Below are 23,003 nucleotides of genomic sequence, written 5' to 3' on the forward strand. Positions count from 1 at the left end.
CTTCAGAACCAAACCCCCAGCCCTGCTGCCCCTTTGCCCTTTCACTCCCAGGGGCAGAGGCAGCTTGCATTGTGTTATCTTTGTCCAGCCCAGCGATAGGAACCAAAGACTGTCTCCAACACATAAGCCTTTTAAGCTGCAGACGTGCATCACTGACGGTGATGTGCTTGTTGGCACGGACGGACTCTCATGCTTTGAAATTCTCCCAGCTCAGCTTTTGAGTATCGTGGGGAATGTGGTTTCCGAAGCTATAGATATTCTGATTTAGTTAATCTGAGAATTGGCTGTTGAGGTCCAAGTCAAACTTAATGTAGGAGCCAGATATTCTCGACAAGATTTTTAGCCATAGCTTTTAGGTTTACAACCAAATAAGAGGGTGAATGAAGACGCTCTGATGGGAGGATGGGGAGAGGCTGACTTATTTGGGGTCTCATTGTCAGTTATGTTTGTTATCATGTTGAGTTAAAGTTATGCAATCCTGGAACTTAGGTGAATTTGTTTCTGAATGAAAACGTGTTGAACTTGGCCTTTACTCGCTGCTAAGCTCTAACCATGTGTCTTGGCTAGAGCAAGTTGTATAAGCTGGTTACCTGACATCCTCCCCAGCCCGGGAAATCCTGAGGGAATGAGGGCAGTAAGAGCTCCCATAGGTATTTCTCAGGAGGCTGGCTAAGTAAACTTGTCATCTCAGTCCTTCCTGAGGTCCCTTGTGCAGGCATTTGTCTGCCTGGGGGCAGTAAGAACTTAGCCCAGCGGTGTGGAGTGTTTGTTCTAGTGGGTTTGTTCCCTGGGTGGTGGTCTGGTAAGGCCAATGAGTGTCATGGTTGGAAAAGTGCCAGTTATCTTCACACCCATGGTAAGTCTTTGTCAAATATGTTGTCCCTGCTGTCGGGGTGGGGCTGAGGGTCCCCAGTTCCAGTTGTAGCTGGAGCAGTTTGGACTTCCTCTGCCCAGTCTGTGTGCAAAGAACATTCAGTTCAGTCCATTCCCCAAAGTGAGTTGTGCCCTAAAAATAGCCAGAAAAAAGGAGGAGGCCTGAGCACTGCAGTGCCTTTGCATGTGGGACTTCGGTCCTCTCTCTGGTCTCAATGCTCTCCCTGACCCCAATGGGGTAGTGATTGGGGGTGGGGGGGGTAAAGTTTCAAGAACAGAGGGGAGCTATAGGAGAAGTGCTTTCTTTTTCTGTCCCTTAGGTACCCCTGGAGCCCTAAGTAGATGCCTTTCTGGTGCTGAAGGCACCAGGGGGCGCGGATGGGGGCTGCTGGCTGAATATTGGGTAAGGAAGATGGCCCAGTGGGTTCTGCGGAGTGGAGCCCCGACCTTGAGCAGCCCCTTCTGCAGGCCCCGCTGGGCTTCCTTCCCAGAGCATGGTGTGGCTTCAACCTGGGCTCGACCTCCAGGGAGAACCCTCTCGTCGTTTTATTTCAGTTCCCCCAACTCCTCTGCCAACCAATGATGTCGATGTGTATTTCGAGACCTCTGCAGATGACAACGAGCATGCGCGCTTCCAGAAGGCCAAGGAGCAGCTGGAAATCCGGCACCGCAACCGGATGGACAGGGTAAACCTCTGGCCCCCTTACCTTCATGGTGTCAGGCATGGGGTAACCTGGGCCCTGTAGTTGAAGCAAAGGATACCACCTCCCCAGATTTTTACCCTAACTAACTATGTGAGGATGGGTGAGATGTGAGAGTATGAGCCGCCTGCCTTCTGGGCAGTCCTAGGGCCCCCTCCCATCTCCATGATAATGGAATTACCCTCTGATTGCTTATCTATTCCAGACTCTCTGCAGAGCACTTCCTGTAAACATTATATTCTGCTTATTTTCCTTTGCCATTAACTAGCTTAAGTTTTTTCTAAATTTTTATTTTGTTTTTTATTTTACTAAGTTGTATTCTAGGAATTTGTTCATTTCATCTATATTTATTTATTTATTTTTGGCCTCACCGGTGGCCTGCGGAAGTTCCAGGGCCAGAAATCAAACCCGTACCACAGCAGTGACAACAGCAGATCCTTAACGCCCTAGGCTACCAGGGAACTCTCTTTTTTTATTTTAAAGAAGGAAACTCTGTATCAATGTTGCAAGTAGAAAGCTAGTATCATTTGCCATTAGAACAAGGTAACTATAAAAATACATTAGATGAAAGCAAGCAGCATTAAAACATTCTGGCTAGATACTATGGCCCACTAAAAGTTCTGAGTCTCCAGGGATGCTTTTTTTTTTCCTTAAAGGAGTTAAAACTGTTAGAGCAACAGGAGCACCAGAATACAACTTTCTCCCAGTCTTACTCAGAAGGGTTGAAAGAAAATTGAAAGGGGAATTTCTTGCCAGCTCCAGTACCACCTGAAATCCCACACATCACTTGTGCTGGGCTCATACACTGGGAATGCTTGTTACTCTGTTGCATCAGGTCTGAGAAGTAGGTATTAACCCCCCACCGCCACCCCTTTTTTGTGAGGAAACTAAGGCACTTAGGTTGGTAAAGAACCCTCCCAAGGATAAGAGGTTATGAAAGAGGCAGTTGGGTAGTGGAGCTCCAGTGGGGAAGCCGAGGCCTGGCACCTTTGGGGCAGCAATTCTGGAACACACATTCATTGAGCTCCTGAGGGATCATGGGATGCAGTTTCCTTTTGTATTTTCCCACAGGGCCAGGCAGTGATTTCAAAGAGGAGAGAGTTGTTTCAGAGATTATTCTGGTTATAGTGGCTTTGACCTTTGTTCCAGGTGAAGAAGGAATGGGAAGAGGCTGAACTTCAAGCAAAGAATCTCCCCAAAGCAGAGAGGCAGACTCTCATCCAGGTGAGACGTGTCCTCCAGGGCCCTTTGAAATACGGACAGGGCCAGACTCCCCGCAAGTTAAGTTTGACACCTCCTCTTGGTTAGTTGTGAGCTTATGTTACAAGGACGTTTTCACCTCTCAACTGGCGTCCTCTGGAATTGCTCACCTGTGGTGGAAGGAAACCAAAGCCGGGACCAGAGCACACCTCCTTTGTGCCAGGAAGTAACTTTATTTAGCTCAGCTGTGTTTGTTCAGCTTTCCTGGCATCTCCCTTCTTAAGCTGTGCCTTGTTTTTCAGGCTCTCTTCCCCCCCCGCCCCAGACCTACTGAAAAGCAGAGGGCAGAAAATAAAGCTCTCTCACATAAAACGGGTTACATTTTAAGTCAGTGTGTGTTAATGTTTAGCTGAAATCTCTCTTCTTGCGATGTTGATACTGTACTGCCTTCACACCTGGCCAGGCACCTCGCAGGCAGCTTGCCTTTCACTGCTTGGTATTGATGGCGCAGCGTCACCTGCCTCAAGACTGGAACATGTGTCACAACCTATCGCCTGTTGGTCTGTGGCTTGGGGTGCCTTGCTGCCATGTGGGAAGGACATGGCAGTGCCCATGGAGAAGCCAGGCCTGGAGTTCTGTGCTAGGAATTTCAGCTAGGAAGATGCTGAGGAGCCCTTCCGACACCCAGATATATGTGTTCTTGTTAGATGGGGAAGTACAGTCTGGGGTTTGAACCACACAGGTCCCCTACTCCCATATTGTTTTTCAGCAGTAAATACTACACCACCACACGATCCTCAGATGTGGACCCACAAACTGCGAATACAGAGGGCCAACTCTAAGTTCGTTTTACTGAGATTTTTGACTGCAGGGAGGATTGGCACCCTTCACCCTTGTGTTCAGGGTCACCTGTAACTATCCTGGCAGAAGTCAAACTAGGTGTGTTCAGACCTCACCCCTGGTCCACAGGAGTCTCTATCACTTGCAGAGGCACCAGGAGGGCAGGGTGAAGCACAGAGTGAAGTCTGATTTTGCTTAACTGCCTCCAGTGCCGAGAATTACATAATCGGGTCCCCCCTTCTGGTTTATTAGCACTTCCAAGCCATGGTGAAAGCCCTGGAGAAGGAAGCAGCCAGCGAGAAGCAGCAGCTGGTGGAAACCCACCTCGCGCGGGTGGAGGCCATGCTCAACGACCGCCGCCGGGTGGCGCTGGAGAACTACTTAGCGGCCCTGCAGGCTGACCCTCCACGGGTGAGAGGTGTTGAGGGATCCTGAAAGTAGTGTGTGCAGGATGGTGTAAGCTCACATCACACTGGAGGCCTACGTGGGCCTCCTATGGTGTGAATGCGGCTTCCGCTGGAAAAGCAGAACCTCCAGTATTGGTTGACAGCTCCTCAGTGATTGAACTTTGATAGCAGCCTTCCGTGCTTTCAAAGAATGAAAACATGCCTTCCATTGACAAAGGCTTTTGAACCGGTTCTGTTCTAAATGAGATCATGAGTAAATACGGAGTTCCCATTGCGGTGCAGTGGAAATGAATCCAACTAGGAACCTTGAGGTTTCGGGTTCGATCCCTGGCCTCGCTTATTGGGTTAAGGATCAGTGTTGCCATGAGCTGTGGTGTAGGTCACAGACAAGGCTCGGCTCTGGCGTTGCTGTGGCTGTGGTGTAAGCCAGCAACTGTAGCTCCGATTCAACCCCTAGCCTGGGAACCTCCGTATGCTGTGGGTGCAACCCTGAAAAGACAAAAAAAAAGATGATGAGTAAATATACATGCACCTCTTTTCTGCCAGTGGTGTCAAACTTTATCCCTTAGCTTTAACTTGCTTCAGGGGATGGAAGGTGTTGAAAAGGAAGATATTTGTATCCTCTTTAAGCAAGTAGTCTTTCTGGGTGACACAGGGACTGCCTAGCTTGTAATTAAGGTGTCAGGCACTGAGCTTAGGAAAGAGGCAAGACGGGAGGAGGACAGTGGGCTAGAGGTTCTGGAAAATACTGACTATAAAGGAGCCAGTGTAACTGGAACTGAGCTTTTGGTACTTAGAAGTAGCTCCTTGTTACTTGGTAACTAAAAGCTCTTGAAAGTACAGCTTTCATTCTTGTGCCTCGCCAAGGTTTACATTCTTAAGTGAGCTTTTAAAGCTTCGTTCTCCTGCCTCCTTTCAGTTCTCTAGTCTCTGGACATGAAAACAGCTGTTCTGTCTTGCAGCCTCATCGCATTCTCCAAGCCTTGCGACGTTATGTCCGTGCTGAGAACAAAGATCGCCTGCACACCATCCGTCACTACCAGCACGTGTTGGCTGTCGACCCAGAAAAGGCAGCCCAGATGAAGTCCCAGGTACACCAGACGGCAGGCATTGCCACGGGAGAACGTTTCGGGGGCGGGGGGGGAGACTGTTATGACCAGTGGTTGGATAGTGCAGATGGCTGTGCTTGTGATTAATCCTCAGAAAATGATTTTTGATTTCTCAAGATGTTAGGTACAAGAATGTTTCTTGCAATGGTATTATTTTATTTAAAAAATTTTTTTAAATTTTTTTTTGTATTTTTAGGGCTGCACCTATGGCATATGGAGGTTCCCAGGTTAGGGGTAGAATCGAAGCTGTGGCTGCCAGCCTGTGCCAGAGCCACAGCAACGCGGAACCTGAGCTGTATCTGCGCCCTGCAGCACAGCTCACAGCAACGCCGAATCCTTAACCCACTGAATGAGGCCAGGGATCGAACCCATGTTCTCCTGGATGCCAGTCAGGTTCGTTAACCACTGAGCCATGACAGGAACACAGAGGTATTATTTTAAAAATATTTTCTCCAGAGTTGTCTTGTGGTGCAGTGGGTTAAGGATCCAGCGCTGTCACTGTAGCAGCTTGGGTCACTGCTGTGGCCTAGGTTTGATCCCTGGCCCGGGAACTTGTGTATGCCATGGGTGCAGCCAAAAAAAATATTTTCTGCCTCCTGTTGCTCATGTAGCATTATTGTGTGGGAGCCTTCCAGAAGCCCTGGGTGATTCCACCCCAGCCCTTGTCTGCTGCCTGGTTCTGTTCCTGAGTCTGACCACACACAGTTGAGCCCCTTGTGTGCCCTTGAGCTGCTCACAGTGGAATGGATTATGTTAACTATAAAGACTAAGAATTGTCCTTAAACACACAGAGCCCACAGTAGCAGCTGGGTGTTGCAGGGAATGAAAGAACTCTGGCTCCTAAAGGGTGGGAATGGCGTGGATTTGGGACCCCAGAGCCTCTGCTGCGGGCCTACAGCCAAAGCTGTTTTGAGCTGGATAGAGTAGAAGAGGAGAAAAGACCAGCTGACCTTGGGTGGCTTCCAGGAAGCTCAGGCGAGAAAAGCTTGCATCATGACAGGGATTAGATTTTTTTCAGGTCTACCTTTTTTTTTTTTTTTTTTTTTTTTTGCTTTTTAGGGCTGCACCCTTGGCACATGGAAGTTCCCAGGCTAAGAGTCAAATAGGAGCTACAACTGCCAGCCTTTGCCATAGCCACAGCAACTCGGTATTCAGGTCGCATCTTCGACCTATGCCACAGCTCACAGGAACGCTGGATCCCCGACCCACTGAGCAAGGCTAGGAATCAAACCCACATCTTCATGGATACTAGTCAGATTCATTTCTGCTGCACCACAACAGGAACTCCAGGTCTACCTAATTTTTTTTTTAATGGTAATCTTTTTTTTTTCCAAATATTTTTTGGAATGCTAACATTGTATAGTATTTTACAGAAAAACAGCCCATTTTGTGTGGTGAGAGGAGAAGGAAAGGTGAGGAGTTCCCATCATGGCTCAGTGGTAATGACCCCAACTAGGATCCATGGGGATGTAGGTTCGATTCCTGGCCTCACTCAGTGCATTAAGGGGTCCGGTGTTGCCATGAGCGGTGGTGTAGGTCACAGCCTTGGCTTGGATCTGGCGTTTCCGGGGCTGTGGTGTAGGCTGGCAGCTGCAGCTCCAATTCAGCCACCAGCTTAGGAACTTCCATATGCCACAGGAGTGACCATAAAAAAGAAAAAAAAAAGAAGTGATGGAAAAAATACTTTATGAATATGGTATGCCCTGAAAAACAAAAAAGGGGGAGACTTTCACTGTGATAATTTCTGCTGAACAACAAAGCGACACAGTCATACGTATACACATAACCATTCTGATTCTTTCCCCATGTAGATTATCACAGGCTCCTGGGTAGGTAATTCTCTGTGCTACACACAGGTCCCCTTTAGCCAATCATTCGATATACCTCAGTATGCATAGGCCAGTCCCAAACTCCTGGTCCATCCTGGAGAGGTGAGACCTTGATCGGTATGCTAAAATCAACACGGGAGCCAGGATCAAGATGCCACCCGAGTGACCTGGGAGGCCGAGCTGCTCATCCTTAGAGCATCTCTCCTGTGTGATGATGGACAGTGTAGTGATGACAGTTTACTATCTCCTTGGAGCCTTTGATTCTGGGTGAGCTTGGCCACTGGATTACACTAGCCTTTAGCCTGTTCTCTATCCTGTTATCTAAACTCTAGAAAACTGGAAATCCCACTTTGGTGCAATGGGTTAATGATTTGGCTTGTCTCTGGCGGTGGGCGGGGGGGGGGTTCTGATTCGATCCCTGGCCCGACGCAGTAGGTTAAAGAATCTGGCGTTGCTGCTACAGCTCGGATTCAGTCCTTGGCCCAGGAACTTCCATATGCCATGGGTGTAGCCGAAAAAGCAAGCCTCTTAGAACACGTGCACATTAGGGAGTTCACATCATGCTTAGTGAAAACAAATCTGACTAGTATCTTTGAGGAATCAGGTTCGATTCCTGGCCTCGCTCAGTGGGTTAAGAATCTGGCATTGCCATGAGCTGTGGTATAGGTTGCAGACACACTTCAGATCATTGCGTTACTGTGGCACAGGCCGGCGGCTACAGCTCTGATTCGACCCCTAGCCTGGGAACCTTCTTGTGCCACAGGTGTGGCCCTAAAAAGACAGAAAAAGAGAGCGAGAACACGTTTGATTTGGGGTGTGAGTGATGTGGTGCTGGACCCCCTTACCCTGTACCTCCGGGGGGACAGTCCCTCCAGAGACCCTGACACCCAGCCACTCCACCCTGTGGTCTTGTCCACCAGGGAGTCGGAACCGTCCTCTCTCAGGCCCCTTAATCCATCTGAAGTGTGACAGTGTCACCACGTGCTGAGATGGGGGAGCACACAGTTCATTTCCATTTGCATTTTTTTCCCCTCTGAGGCACTCAGTCTGGTGCTTTCCCATCAATTTACTTGATTGAAAGAAAGGCGAATATAAAACTAAATTGCTTTCATCCTTGTTTTTAAAGGTCAGAGAGACATCAATCTACAATAAAAGCATCTTTCCATTTAACTTCTTTTTTCATGTTGACCCTTCATATTAATGGCTTCAAGCCCACATAATTAATCCACTGGCTCTTCGGAAAGAGCTCACCAGCTGCAGCGGTAGCTGGGTAGAATTAGCTTGTGTGACCTACAGCCACATGTCTCACGGTGTCACTGGGGTGGATGTAGCCCAAATCTCCTTTCATTTCCACCCTGAAAAGCTCTAAAATTCACTGACCACTTTTAATGACTTTTTTCTCTTTTTTTTGGATAAATAACCTTAGAATTTTGTTCAGAAAAGGCAGTGGGCTATGGAAGGCAGGCACATCATCCTTTATCACCCCTTAAAATCAGGTTTATTTATACCTCAGCATGCAGTTTTGAAAGCATAGCTAATTTAGTTAAATAGGAATGAACTGGTTCTGACACTCCCTCTCAGAATCATTTCAAGCATTTGCTTCACTAAGCAAAATCCATGAATGGTCCCACCGCCCAAAATTTACTTTTTTTTTTTTTTTTTTGATAGCTTCCATTTTTTTAAATGATTTTTATTTTTTCCATTATAGCTGGCTATACAGAAGGATCTCATTGCTTATCCATTCCAAAGGCAATAGTTTGCCAAATTTACTTTTTAATCAGTGGTTTCACTCCCTCTTGGCTTCAGCTAAGCTGCCCAGTGGTAAAAACTCTTTTTCTCTTTAACTCAGAACGACATTATGGAATGTCTGTCATTGTACAAATTAGGGTTCTTTTTGTTTGTTTGTTTGTTTGTTTGTTTGTTTGTTACAGTGCAGTTAGCAGGTGCCTCATGTGAAAGCCAAACCAATAATTGGCTAGTGAAACTTTTAAACATTTCCTTGAACTCTGGAATAAATCCTTGAGTCACCGAGAGAGCACACACATTTTTGCTCTCTGGTGGTCACAAATACTGGCCCTCTGTCCAGCTGCTTTGCTGGACTCTGGAGGATATAGATAGCCCTTTGCAGGAGTGTATGGGTGCCCTGGCTGGCTGGAGATGAGGCCTCTCCCCCATACTGTGCTTACAGGTGATGACACATCTCCATGTGATTGAAGAAAGGAGGAACCAGAGCCTCTCCTTGCTGTACAAAGTACCTTACGTGGCCCAGGAAATCCAGGAGGAAATCGGTGGGTGCCGGCTGTTTGCATCGAGGTCAGGCGGGACTTGTCACTAAGGCTCAAGGGTGGTGGAGATGGGAGATTGAAAAAACAGGGCAAGCAGGGCCATGAAGCCGGGCGTTAGTACACCTCGGAGCGGTGGGTGGGGGGGTGTGTTCAGAAGTCTGGGGGGCTCATGTGACAAGGTCAGGTACTGGCTGGGAGCCACCAAGCCTTGAGTTTCATTGACCTTCCCTCTGTTACCGGAAGAAAAATCTGGGGTGTGAAATTGCAAGGGACTGCCCAAGTCTCCTGTTACCCTTTCCCCCTTAATTGCTGATGTATTTCAAGGCATCTATTTATACACGCTTTCACTTCCTCTCCCTCTTCTGGTCTTTCTGTTCTTCATTTAGTCAACAAACGTTTGTTGTGTCTCCTGTGTGTCACAGAGTAAAGGGTGCACCAGTAGACAGACAGACCTGGAGCTCACATTAGAGGAGAGAAGAGACAGGAAAATGAGACAATGATTGTCAGGTGGGGGGTGGGTCTGGGCATTGGTGGGGAAGGCCTGGTGGTCAGGCTGTCGAGGAGAGAGGAGGAGAACCTGAGACCTGATGGTAAGGTGTCGCCGTCCATGCACAGACCCCACAGGGAAAACACTGAGCACAGGAAGTGACGGCTGCTGAGCCTGACCTTTAAATCCGTAGATGTTAGCAAAATCAAGGAGTTTGGGTTTTATTCTAGGATAATGGAAAGCCATTAGAGGGTTTTAAACCAGCAAATGTCTGGATCTGGATTATACTTTTAAAAATATGTGAGTTGTAAAGAAATTATTTGACTGCTATGTAGAGAGTTGATTAAAATTGCAAACCACCCCGTAAGCAAATGTGAAAATCCAGGAGAGAGGGGATGGCACTGAGATATGGGGATGGAGGTGAGGGCGGTCATGGGGATATATTTCGAGGAGGGGTGAACAGGGTGTGCTGATGGGTTGAAGGCACTGAGGAGGGGGTTGATGGAAAGAAAAGTATTGGAAACGCCCCAGTTGTCACTATGAGCAGCAGTGTGGGTGGTGGAGCCACATTTCGCTGAGGTACAGCATTCTCTTTATACTTATTAAAATAGAAATTGCCCGGGGTTCCCATCATGGCTCAGTGGTTAACAAACCCGACTAGAATCCATGAGGATGCAGGTTCGATCCCTGGCCTCGCTCAGTGGCTTAAGGATCCGGCGTTGCTGTGAGCTGTGGTGTAGGTCACAGATGCAGATTGGATCCCGAGTTGCTGCGGCTGTGGTATAGGCCAGCAGCTGTACCTCCGATTGGACCCCTAGCTTGGGAACTTCCATATGCCGTGGGTACAGCCCTAAAAAGCAAAAAAATAAAAACTGTGCCATTGGATGAAACCAGTTTGCCAGAGTGAGCTGATAGAGGAGATGGCCCCTGGGGTCCTCAGTGCTGGGGCTCTGCAGTCTCTACCTCAGGTTGGAGGGAAGCCTGTGTTGCGAGCTGGTGAGACCTGCCTTCGGGCAGAGCTTGCGTTCCGCCCATAATGACACGAATTAGCCCCACTCAGACTGTTGGTCCTGCACCCAGAAGCCAGATCCTTCTGAAAGCTGGGCTCCTGCATGTCTGTCTTTGTCAGATGAGCTGCTTCAAGAACAGCGAGCAGACATGGACCAGTTCACTGCCTCCATCTCGGAGACCCCCGTGGACGTCCGGGTGAGCTCGGAAGAGAGTGACGAGATGCCACCGTTGTATCCTCTCCATCCTTTCCCATCCTTACCTGAGAATGAAGGTGTGTGAGCTTAACAACGTAGCCGGGCGGGGGGGTGGGCCAGGGACCAGGAAGAACACAGTTAGAAAACTGATTAGAAGTCAGCTTTGGGAACAGGGTTGTGGAGAGGAGGCTGTGTTCCTGGTGTGGGTTGGGCGGGGAGGGGAGATGGGATTCTTTGGGCACCTGCTGTGCAGGCACTGCACTGGGCACCTTCTTTATGGTTGGGGTTGTAATGTTTCTGCCATTTATAGACGATTTTCCTAAAGCCCACTGTTTTTCCTGTGTTCATCAGCTGCCTCCAGTGTGTGATGCCGTCCACGTAGAAGTCCCTTTGCAGCAGAAATAGCACTTGCATGTTCTAGGCTATCATTACCTTTTCTCCACAGCCTGGGGAGGCCGCAGAGGTGATTTGGCTCTAGTACGAGGCAGGGTGAGAGGCTGTCCCTCTGACTCCCCCGGCAGGCACTCTTTCTTCTGTTCCCTGCTGGTTCTTGATGCTAAAGAGATCTCTCTGAGCTGTGGGTCTGCTCCAGAAATAATCTAGCTGCTGAGCCCGGGGCCCTGAGATCAGAGTGTGGAATCAGTTTCTATTTATTTGTCTGCCACTGTTGCTGCTGCTGGTGGTGATGATAAAAATAGTGGCCACTGCCATAGAGTCCTTCTCATATACCAGCCTTGGCCGAGCACTGTGCATGGATGCTCTCATTTATATTTTTATCCTCAAAGAAACCCTCTGAGGTGGGGACCAGGAGTGTCCCCATGTGGGAATTCCGAGATTTAAAAAGGTTACGTGTCTGCCCAGGGTCGCGTAGCTTGTAGGTGGAGAGTAAGGATTTGAACCCAAGCTGATGGAGTCCTGCAGTCCTGGGCCATGGAGGCCTGAGGAAGGGGCATCTAGCCCAGCCCCCAGACTTAACAAAGTGCCTTTTAAACCCGTTCTCTCAGAGGTCCCAACTCAGTATACAGGATCTGAGGAAGGGCCCACAAGGACATCCCTAACCCTGCCTTCATGAACCACCCCCCCCAACAGCACAGGCTACACGGGGGTGGGCATCTTGGACATTTGCCTACTAGGACCTTGTCTCCTTCTCAGCCACAGTCAATACTAACTTGTGTTTTTGTTATTTTCTGAGAAAAATAACGTGGGGCTAGGCTAAATAATTTGGGAAGTTTAGAGTTTCTGTCGTGGCTCAGTGGTCACAAACCCGACTAGTATCCATGAGGATGTGGGTTTGATCCCTGGGCTTGGGCTGTGGGTTAAAGGATCCGGTGTTGTGTTGCCGTGAGCTGTGGTGTAGGTCACAGGTGTGGCTCAGATCTGGCATGGCTGTGGCTGTGGTGTAGGCCAGCAGCTGCAGCTCCAATTCAACCCCTAGCCTGGGAACTTGCATATGCCATGCATGTGGCCTTAAAAAGAAAAAGAAAATCATAATTTGGGAATTTCACAGAAGTTCCCCAGAAGACCCAAGACTGAGTGACTTCTCTCCCCAATTCCCAGCCGTTTGCTGTAGCTTGTACCTGGTTTGCTTATGGGATAGATAGCTCAGGCCCGGTTTATAAAGAACAATGCTCTTGTAACACCTCGTAGAGAAAGTCTAAGGTAGGAATTCTGAAAGAAGGTGGGTTTTTTTTTTTTTTGTTCTGTTTCGTTTTGTTTTTTCTTAATCTCCTTTTGTGCTGTTTGTTTTTGTTGCTTTCCTTTCTGCTAGACCCTCAGCCGGAGTTGTACCACCCAGTGAAAAAAGGTTGGTTTGTCCAAGATGTTCCCTCTAAAGACCTTCATTCCCTTCACTTCCCCAGAAGTTTCGTGTTCTGTTTCATTCCATCACCTGATTTTTTTTCCACCTCATCCCTTCGGACGTGGCTGTGTGTGGAGCCAGAGCAGCCCTGCCTCCGGCACCTAGACCCAGTGTTGGTGGTTTGGGTTACCAGGTGGCCATCCTGAGTCATCCTTCTGGATGGCCAGAGAGTACAGAGTAACGAGAGTCGGTTTTTCATTAACCCGTTGAATCCGGATAGACTTGACAAGTATACCCAGAAGTTCCCTGGTGGCCTGGTGGTTAAGGACTCAGTGTTCTCACTGCGGTGGCTCAGGTTTGATCCCTGGCCCGGGAACTTCCAAATGCTGTGGGCTTAGCCAAAAAAAAAAAAAAAAAAAAGTATATCCAGTTTAAACAGGCAGTTTGTGCATGTGAGGCTATATAAAAACATGCAGATGGCCAGGTGGTGAGTCATTTATTGTACCTCTTCTTCTCTACTGCCTCCACTTCCATCTTTTCCCTTTCGTTTAGCCACCCCTCATCCTTTGTCTGTTCCCAGCCATCTCGTGTCTCTTGGGTGTAGTGTCCCTCAGCACGTAGAAGCTGACGATGAGACAGGTTGAGACGAGCGAACTCAGTTTTCAGATGAAGCTTTCTGAGCGCTGTGCTGAGTGCCTCCATACTTACCTCGCTCAGCCCACGGAACACATCGTAGGTCGGGCTTTAGCCCTTTCACAGGGAAGGCAGCTGAAGAAGCCTCAGAGTAAAGTCGTGCCTTTAAGGAGTGGGGGAACCAGAACTTGGCCCGGGCTCCCTCTGTCTGCGGCGCCCGTGGTTGGTCCTGTATGTAGAACGCGGTGTGGCTGCAGCATCTCGAGGTTCCTGGCCTCCAGGGTTGCTGTGAACAAGGGCCCACATTCATGGGCTGACATGCTGGGTCCTGGCTAAGGGTTCCGTGGCGTGTGTGCTGCTCCTCAAAACACAGGATCATGAACGGGCTCTTCACAAATCACTCGTGTGCACATGGTTCATTTTATTCTGTTCATATGGACCTCTTCCCCCCCAGTGTGGACATCTTGGATGTGTTTAAAGACAAATTTCCTGAGCGTTTAACTGGCTGTTGCCCTTAGGCTTCAGCTATTATTAATCGGAATGGTTTAAACATTAATTTTTGGTCTTTTAATGTCCCTCATTTATGAATTATATAAAACCAAAGTAGTTAAGGTCAGTGTTTAAGAAACACGTGGGTTGGAGTTGCCATGGTGGCTCAGTGGTAATGAACCCGACTAGTATCCATGAGGACATGGGTTCAATCCCTGGCCTTGCTTGTGGGGTAAGGACTCAGCATTGCCATGAGCTGTGGTGTAGGTCATGGACGAGGCTCGGATCTGGTGTTGCTGTGGCGGTGGTGTAGGCTGGCAGCTGCAGCTTTGATTTGACCCCTGGTCTGGGAACTTCTATATGCCGCAGGTGCAGCCCTAAAAAGACAAAAGAGAACATGTGGGTTGTACCACCAAAAGTCTTAGGAAAGTCTGCCCTGGTAGTAGGGCTTGAGATTTGTTGGTTCAGTGCCTCACACTTTCAAGCAGGATCCTGCCTTATGCCCTTTAAAATTCCGAGGAGAAGAGAAAGGACGAAAGAGTGCAGAGTTAGAATTTATTAGGCTTGGTCACAAGCATCCTGCCCAGAGAGATTCCTCTTAAATAGCTCAAGTGCAGTATAGCTATTTCATTGACATTTCTACACTACAGAAACCAGAATCAAGTTGTGAAAGTTCTTGTTTGAATGAAAGCTGTAGGGAGTTCCTGTTGTGGCGCAGTGGTTAACGAATCCGACTAGGAACCATGAGGTTGTGGGTTCGATCCCTGCCCTTGCTCAGTGGGTTAACGATCCGGCGTTGCCGTGAGCTGTGATGTAGGTCGCAGACGCAGCTCGGATCCCGCATTGCTGTGGCTCTGGCGTAGGCCGGCAGCTACAGCTCCGATTAGACCCCTAGCCTGGGAACCTCCATATGCCGCAGGAGTGGCCCAAGAAATGGCAGAAAGACCAAAAAAAAAAAAAAAAAAGAAAGCTGTAGAAGAAAGGTGCCTCTCTTTTTTTTTTCTTTTTTTTTCTTTTTCTTTTTTTGGCTGCATTCTAATGCCCAAGGTGTTGGCTGGCCAGTGGGGGACTCAGCACTTGCAGCGTGGCTGCTGACAGCCCAGGGTCCAGAAGGAGTCGGGCCGTGAGCAGAAGAGCCTTGCTATGGCTGGGCCTCGGGTCGCTGTCTCTCCAGCAGCCCCGGGGGCAGGGGGCAGCAGTGCTTGGCAAATACTCACGTCAGAATCCTATGCCTGCGGGTGGTCCCGACAGGTAATACCAAGTAGCCGTCGGGGTGATCTATTTATAAAAGGTTTAAATCACAGACATCTTACAAAACTACACATACTGTTATTCATAAGACACTCATAGGTTAGCTAGAAGTCATGTGCTTAGGAGCTGAAGATAGGATTGCTCCTCACTTTTCCCCTCCTGGAGTTTGTGCTGCATCTTGGACACTATCATTTGTAGTGGCAAGCACAGGTGACCTTGGCTCAGGCGTTGTCTGACCTTGACAAGAGGACTTTGCCATTCTTCCTCTGTTTACGGAAAGGTACCGTCCGCCCTGGTGTTGGTGTCCTCCCTGTCTGTGCAGTGCTTCCTTCCGTTTGTTCCCTAATAACTGCTGATGATGTGGCTCTCGGTGATACAGGCCCCAAGAGGGTTCCGGCCTGGAGAGAGAGACAGCAGAAAATCAATGATTCCAAAGAGTGGCTTTAAGTGCTATAACCGGGGAATGTCTCCCAAGAGGAGCTGCAGCTTGGAGGACAAAGAGGAGGGGTTTAAGGTCAGGGAGGGGAGGGTATCTCAGGCAGAAAATTGCCTGTGGCACAAAGGATGAAGTTCAAAGCAGGCGTGGGATTTGCCCGTTCTTCGTTTGGAAGGAGCCCTGGTGTTGGACGAGCAAATGGAAGGGTAATGGGTGCTTGGTGAGACCACACAGAGTCATGTGTTCGTCTGGAATGGCTTTGGATTCTGTTTATATCACAAATACCATGTCTCCTGAGGGCTTGTGAAGGGCGCACCTTCTCCTCCATGACACCCATCGGTCCTGTGTCACTCATCCCTGTGGAACACCATGCATCCTTAGAAATGGGGACAAGCTATGTTTTGAGGATGCGGGGGGAAGGCATTCAGGGAGGGCTCCCTGGCCCTCGGGAGGGTGTTTGCTGCTGCTTGTGAGGTCAGCCCATCCTGGGAAGCTCAGCCGTGCTCTCTCCACACAGGATCTGCCCTGGGAGAGCAGGACGGGGGGCTGATTGGTGCCGAGGAGAAAGTGATTAACAGTAAGAAGAAAGTGGATGAAAACATGGTAAGCATTTCCCTCTGTTGCCATGCCCATGTTAATGCTGAGAATAATGAGAGATGCTTCCCAGATGAAGCTCCATGTGTCCGTTTCCACAGGCTAGCAGGTGGATGGGCTACAGCTGCTCCCACAAATGCGCCGTGTTGTTTAGTGTTTGGGTATGAGAAGGAACAAAGAATTATTTTTCAGCAGTAGCTCATCTCTTGTTATACAGTGGAAAATATATTTGCAACTAAAAGTATGAATAGAATAGAAGAGGCCGTTTCTGAGTTCCCTGGTGGCTCAGTGGGTTAAGGATCTGATGTCACAGCAATGGCTCAGGTTGCTGCTGTGGCACAGGTTCAGTCCCTGGCCCAGGAGCTTCCACATGCCACAAAGGCAGTCAAAAAGAAAAAAAATTTAAAAAGGGGAGGGGTTAATAACATCTACCTTTCTTCCGGGTTGTCATGAGAATGAGAAATCTGCCACCCTTTTTTCCGATAAAAGAAACTATGATTTGGAGTTCCCATCATGTCTCAGCAGTTAATGAACCTGACTAGCATCCATGAGAACGCAGATTCGATCCCTGGCCTCATTCAGTGGATTAAGGATCTGGCATTGCCGTGAGCTGTGGTGTAAGTCGAAGATGCAGCTCAGATCTTGCATTGCTGTGGCTGTGGCTGTGGCCAGCAGCTACAGCTCCGATTCTACGCCTGGCCTGGGAACCTCCGTATGCCATGGGTGTGGCCCTAAAAAGCCAAAAGAAAAGAAACTGTGATTTTAATGGGAGTTCCCTGGTGGTGCAGTAGGTTAAGGATCTGGTGTTGTCACTGTAGCAGCTCTGTTCTCCGGCCCAGAAACTTCCATATGCTGGGAGCGTAGCCTGTAGATAGATAGATAGGATAGATAGACAGACATTTCATATGAGTAAAGATTTAATAACTTAAAAATGGAATAGAGTTGGATTTGGTTCTTTGTTGTTGTTGTTGTTGTCTTTTTTAGGGTCTCACCTGTGGCATATGGAAGTTCCCAGGCTAGGGGTCAAATCAGAGCTATAGCTGCAGGCCTACACCACAGCCACAGCAATGCCAATTTGAGCCTCATCTGCAACCTACACCACAGCTCATGGCAATGCCAGATCTTTAACCCACTGGACAAGGCCAGGGATTGAATCCGAGTCCTCATGGATACTAGCCAGGTTTGTTACCACTGAGCCAACAATGGGAACTACTGGATTTGGTTTTTAACTGCCTGAGGTTTATACCTCCTATTAATTATTCTTTCAGCATTTTTATCATTTGTATTTCTGAGTTATCCTTAAGTGAGTTTGATATTTAAACATGGCTACTTGGTCATCTGTCCCGAAATATCTCCACAACGGTTGCCTAAAGGAGAAGGCAGGTGACAGGCCATAAAAGACCAACTGGGAGTTCCCACTGTGGCACAATGGGTTCAAGATCCAGCATTGCCACAGCCATGGCATATGTCACAGTTGTGGCTCGAATTCGGTCCCTGGCCTGGAAACTTCCATAGGCTGCAGGTGCAGCCAAAAAAAAAATTAAAAAGCAAAAACAAACAAATGATCAATTGCCGTCCAGTAATTTTGCATCCATACTTGCGCCTTCCTTTAGGGGTTTGGCCAGTGGACCTACAGGAATGTGGCAGAACTGATGGGTTAGGAGGGTGTCCATTCGTCGTCTGCTTCCCTCCGCCCAATAGTAAATGAAGGAGAAAAGCAGCAGTTATGTTTACGCTGAATTTCTCTTCTACCCCATTGGTAACATCTTCCCACTGTTTCAGGTCATTGACGAGACCCTGGATGTGAAGGAGATGATCTTCAACGCTGAGAGAGTCGGAGGCCTCGAGGAGGCGCCGGTAGGTGTTTAGCTCCAGAACCTCATGGCCGGTCCTGTGTTAGCCTCCAGTTTTCTCTGCCGCCCCCTTGGTTCAGGTGTAATCTGGGAGCAGTGCCTGTGGGCTTAAGTTGTCCAAGATCCCTCGCGCCCCCCCCCCCCCCCCCGCCGCCCATTTTCCTACACTTTAGAATCTCCATGAAGATTGGGAAGAGTTGGGGGCGGGCTCTCCCCACCTGGATGGGTACGTGGAAAGCAGGGTCCTGGCCACCCCTCAGGCCACTCCTTCCCCGGCTGCTTGTCGCCTTTCAAGCCTTGTTGCCCACGTGCGTTGCTTTGCTGTTTTAGGAATCCACGGGGCCGCTGCGGGAGGACTTCGGTCTGAGCAGCAGCGCCCTCATCGGCCTGCTGGTCATCGCAGTGGCCATCGCCACGGTCATTGTCATCAGCCTGGTGATGCTTCGGAAGAGGCAGTACGGCACCATCAGCCATGGGATCGTGGAGGTGAGCCGCTGGGCTCTCGCGGTGAGGGCTCGCCCTGAGCTGTCGAGGAGCCTTGGGGGATTCAAGCATCTTGTGTGGTACTGCACCCAAGATGACTGCTGGATTACTGGGGCACCTTTTGGAAGTCAGCCCTGGCTGAATTAAGATGATCCCGTCACAAGGGCTGTTGCCAACTTTTAACATTACTTTGGGCTTTGACTGTGAATGTGAAAAAATCTTAAGAGCATTTTACGCTGCAGAGAATGAAAACTTTTCTCAGACCCTTTCCTTAATGTTCCTTTTTTCAGGTATGTTAGGTGATGGTGAATGAAGAACTGCTAATACTATTTCTTTATATCTATCATTAGTTTGCTTTTTTGGACTTGTTTTATAAAGAGCAAACCAGGTATATGACAGATCAAGCATCAGTGGCAGTGTGAATGAATTGTCTTAAACATATGAAATAGGAATAATACTCTTCTTTTTCAGTGGGGGAAAAAATCAATGGGAAATTCGGAAAGAGGAGTTCCCGTAGTGGCGCAGTGGTTAACGAATCCGACTAGGAACCATGAGGTTGCGGGTTCGGTCCCTGCCCCTTGCTCAGTGGGTTAACGATCCGGTGTTGCCGTGAGCTGTGGTGTAGGTCGAAGACTCAGCTTGGATCCTGCGTTGCTGTGGCTCTGGCGTAGGCCGGTGGCTACAGCTCCGATTCAACCCCTAGCCTGGGAACCTCCATATGCCGTGGGAGCGGCCCAAGAAATAGCAACAACAACAGCAAAAAGACAAAAGACAAAAATAAAAATAAAAAAGAAAGAGCCAGACCAGGTGGATTCTGTTCCCTTTTCTGCTCTTTTGTCGTTAGAACTGCTTACCACCTGGCTTTGGTGGGTGGTGGGAATGTCCAGTGTCTTGCTTCTAGAAAATGAGTATAGTAAGGAATAGAATTTCCCCAGGAAAATTAGTACAGATGTGTGTATCTTGGTTATTTGGCTCGACCTCCTGCTGGACACTGACTGAGTTGGAGAATTTCAGGGCCAGGGCTGGAGGAGACCCTAGGGGTCTTCTGGTCCCACTGTTGCATTGCTGTTGTGGCTCCATTGCATTGCCGTTGCAATGCTGTTGTGGCTTGCCCAGGCTGCCCCACAGGGAGGCGGCAGCCAAGACTTGCTGTGGCTGTGGTGCTGGGAGATGAAGCTCATTGTTTCCTTCACCTTGGACCAAGCATTTAGTTCGCCAGCCTTCAGCAGCCTGGCCTCTCTGACCCTCTTCTTTTTTTCGCTTTTTAGGGCTGCACTCGTGGCATATGGAGGTTCCCAGGCTAGGGGTCCAATCAGAGCTGTAGCTGCCAGCCTACACCAGAGCCACAGCAACATCAGATCCGAGCTGATCTGTGACCTACACCACAGCTCACGGCAACACCGGATCCTTAGCCCACTGAGCAAGGCCAGGGATGGAACCTGCAACCTCGTGATTCCTAGTCGGATTCATTTCCGATGCGCCACGACGGGCACTCTTGACCCTATTCTTTTCTCTCGCCTCTGCCTGCTCTTGTTTGGTGCGCCCAGTGGAATTGGGGCACTGGACTGGTTTTAGGTCCCAGGCGATCCTGCAGTAAGTACAGCTCAGATCTCTCGGAAAGTTCTCTTAAGTTTACGCAATGGTCCCTCACCTTTGTTCCTCCAGGTCGACCCAATGCTCACCCCAGAAGAACGTCACCTGAACAAGATGCAGAACCATGGTTATGAAAACCCAACCTACAAATACCTGGAGCAGATGCAGATTTAAGCAGGAGAAGTGCGGCACCCGGTTGCAGTGGGTGGGGCTGAGGAGGGCAGCAGAGGTCAAGTTTTGGATCGACTACTGACCAACAGTTATTTCCAGAGGATTCATCTTACACTCAGACCTCCTGGATCATTAAGACTGTAAAGTACTACTGTAGAATCACAATCTCCATTCTTTTAAATGGGTGAAAAAAAATGTTAATATAACAATATATGATATATAAACCTTAAATGAAATGAAAAAATGATCTATTGCAGATATTTGACTGATGTAGTTTTCTTTTTTAAATTAATCAGGAATCCCACTTCTATTGTATTGTCTCACACGTGCTCTCCGTAGCAATGGCAAATGTTGATTTTTCAGTGATAGACTGTACATGCTCTATGCAGGCCATTTGTTCCAGCTGCATTGTATAAATCTGCCCTTTAAGGCTCACTGTCCTGGTTTTTATATTGGAAAAGGAAGAGGCAGTATTCCCTTTTAAATGAGCTTTCAGAACGTTGCTGAGGAGCTACCTGAAATAGGAGCCATCATTGACCCTTGCAGCTCATCAGGCTCCCCTCTCAAAATTCCTTTGAAGGACCAGTTTCTTGGAAGTCTGGTGCTCCCACCTCTAGATACCGGGGTGTCTCCACACAAGTCCCATCACCAAGGAGGCGCTCAAAGTGAGCATTTGAGTTCCAGCATCTTGCAACAAGCCCTGTGTACACCGATTAAGGCCACCATCGCGTTCCTTCTGAATCCAGCTCTTCCGCAGAGATTAGCCTGTAGTTTGTACATGACGTTCTTCCACCGTCTGCCGTTGACTCACTGTAGCTTTTTACTATTCACTCCCCTCCCACGTAATATCCAGATGTGCTGTTTTCCTCTTTGGACATACCCCCCTCCGAAGGCATCAACCCCCGCTGTCCCCATCATGTGGAGAAGACAGCAGTAAGCGGCCCGAGACCCCAGGAGATGGATGTTCTGAGCTGTACATGAGATGGTCCGTAGACCCCATGGAAACCTTCGAAGATTTTGTTTCCTTCACATGAGTCTCTGTGATGCTTGTATAGTTGATTGTTGATGCTCACGGCTGCTTCTTTTCCTTTTTTTTTTTTTTTTTTTTTTTTTTTTTAATTCTGAAGGTTCTGGTAACCTGTGGTGTATTTTTTTTCTATTTCCCTGTGACTGTTTTTTTTTTCCCCCTCCCTTTTACCCTGTCCATGTCTCTTCCCACTGTGCACAGATAAACTTCACCCACAAAACTCTTTAATCTGATCTGTGGAGAATGTACAGAGTCTAAACACATCAATAAATAACTTTAACTTCCACCAAGACTCTTTGCTTTATTGGCCAGCATTCATCATGATGATGGTTTAAACCTCTGGCCCGGCATGGTGGGTGGCTTCCTTCCCAGGAGGGTCGCCGACTGCCCGGCAGAGGCTGCACTTGGTCAGATGAGCTGGACTCTTGGGCTTGAATTCCATTTTTCTTTCAAAAAATAAGAGGGTAGAGTTCCCATCATGGCTTAGTGGTTAATGAACCTGATATCCATGAGGTTGCAGGTTCGATTCCTGGCCTTGCTCAGTGGGTTATGGATCCAGTGTTGCCGTGAGCTGTGGTGTAGGTCAAAGATGCAGCTCGGATCCCGAGTGGCTGTGGCTGTGGCATATGCTGGCAGCTACAGTTCCGATTCGACCCCTAGCCTGGGAACCTCCATATGCTGCAGGTGCAGCCCTAAAAAATAAAAAAATTTTTAAAAAAGTAAGAGGGAAAGTGCCTTCAACCTCAAGGTCGGTATCTTTTATTGATCTCTGAGGAATAGTCTTTCATTATTTCTGTAATGACTTTGTTTTCTAAAGTTCTAATTGGTTATACTTTGGACCTCCCTGGTTGCTCCTTTTTCCTTAGGTTTAGTCTGTAATCCAGGTGGCTGCTTTGCCTTTCTTCAGCCTTTCTAGTGAATATTGTATTTGTATTTTTAAATTTTTTTTAAGAGGTGCTTGCTTTATAATGCTTCTTTTTATGATGACATCCATCTGAGCTTATGGTTGACTTCCAGTAAATTCCTGTTAATGTATAGTGATCGTTCATTTGATCAAATTTAAGAATAAAGTACGGAGTTCCATTGTGGCTCAGCAGTTAGTGAACCCAGCTAACATCCATGAGGACGCGGGTTTGATCCCTGGCCTCACTCAGTGGGTTAAGGATCTGGCGTTGTCTTGAGCTGTGGCGTAGGCTGGCAGCTACAGCTCCATTTGGACCCCTAGTGTGGGAACCACCAAATGCTGCAGGTGCGGCCCTAAAAAAAAAAAAAAAAAAAGTACACGATTAGCTTAAATAAAGTAAGTCAAGAGTTTGGTGCAGCAAAATGTAATTATAAATATGAGACTTTTCCTTTTGATCCTGGAAACAGTGAGTGGAGCTTGTGGCTGAGTTTTTAGAAAAAGGTTTGTAGGCTCCATTTCTGAGTTTCTTAAATAATCTGCCACTAGGAGGCACTGTTTTCTCATTGAAGGAGGTTTGTTTATCTAACACCTGCTTTCAGCACTTTGTACCTGGGGATAGTTTTCACTAGTGATCTAAGTCTGCCTATGTGTATGAGTAAAATCAGGGGTTAATCTCAGAGTCCTCACCCTAGTTTACTGCAGTTAAGTTTACACTGCATACACATGCATGTATATGTATAAATGTCATGTGTGCATATACGGTGCATCAATTTTCTTTAGATACTGGGATAGGGAGTGTGCTTTTTTTTTTTTTTAAAACGACCGCACCAGTGGC

At 48.2% G+C, this 23,003-nt stretch overlaps 1 protein-coding gene across 5 annotated transcripts in view; it reads left to right on the forward strand.

Moving 5' to 3' along the window:
* The window catches only part of APLP2 (amyloid beta precursor like protein 2), a 72,935-nt gene extending 51,385 nt beyond the window's left edge, over positions 1-21,550 (forward strand). For 2 of the 5 annotated variants that reach the window (XM_021063157.2, XM_021063159.2), the window contains 11 exons: positions 1,429-1,559; positions 2,724-2,798; positions 3,867-4,025; positions 4,984-5,112; positions 9,148-9,247; positions 10,861-11,013; positions 12,705-12,740; positions 16,061-16,146; positions 17,920-17,994; positions 18,321-18,476; positions 20,139-21,550. In XM_021063157.2, coding sequence (XP_020918816.1) covers positions 1,429-1,559; positions 2,724-2,798; positions 3,867-4,025; positions 4,984-5,112; positions 9,148-9,247; positions 10,861-11,013; positions 12,705-12,740; positions 16,061-16,146; positions 17,920-17,994; positions 18,321-18,476; positions 20,139-20,240 — 1,202 coding nt within the window. In that variant the 3' untranslated portion in view covers positions 20,241-21,550. Of the gene's footprint in view, positions 1-1,428; positions 1,560-2,723; positions 3,168-3,866; positions 4,026-4,172; positions 5,113-9,147; positions 9,248-10,860; positions 11,014-12,704; positions 12,741-16,060; positions 16,147-17,919; positions 17,995-18,320; positions 18,477-20,138 lie in introns of those variants that run through there. The other 3 variants (XM_021063158.2, XM_021063160.2, XR_014815568.1) reach the window with 2 other exon arrangements.
* The last annotated feature ends 1,453 nt before the right edge of the window (positions 21,551-23,003 follow it).

Source organism: Sus scrofa, chromosome 9 (genome assembly GCF_054392235.1).
Source record: "Sus scrofa isolate SSC_HxYL_T2T_F1_AM1 chromosome 9, Sscrofa_HxYL_maternal_Yorkshire_Landrace_v2.0, whole genome shotgun sequence".
NCBI lineage: Eukaryota > Metazoa > Chordata > Mammalia > Artiodactyla > Suidae > Sus > Sus scrofa.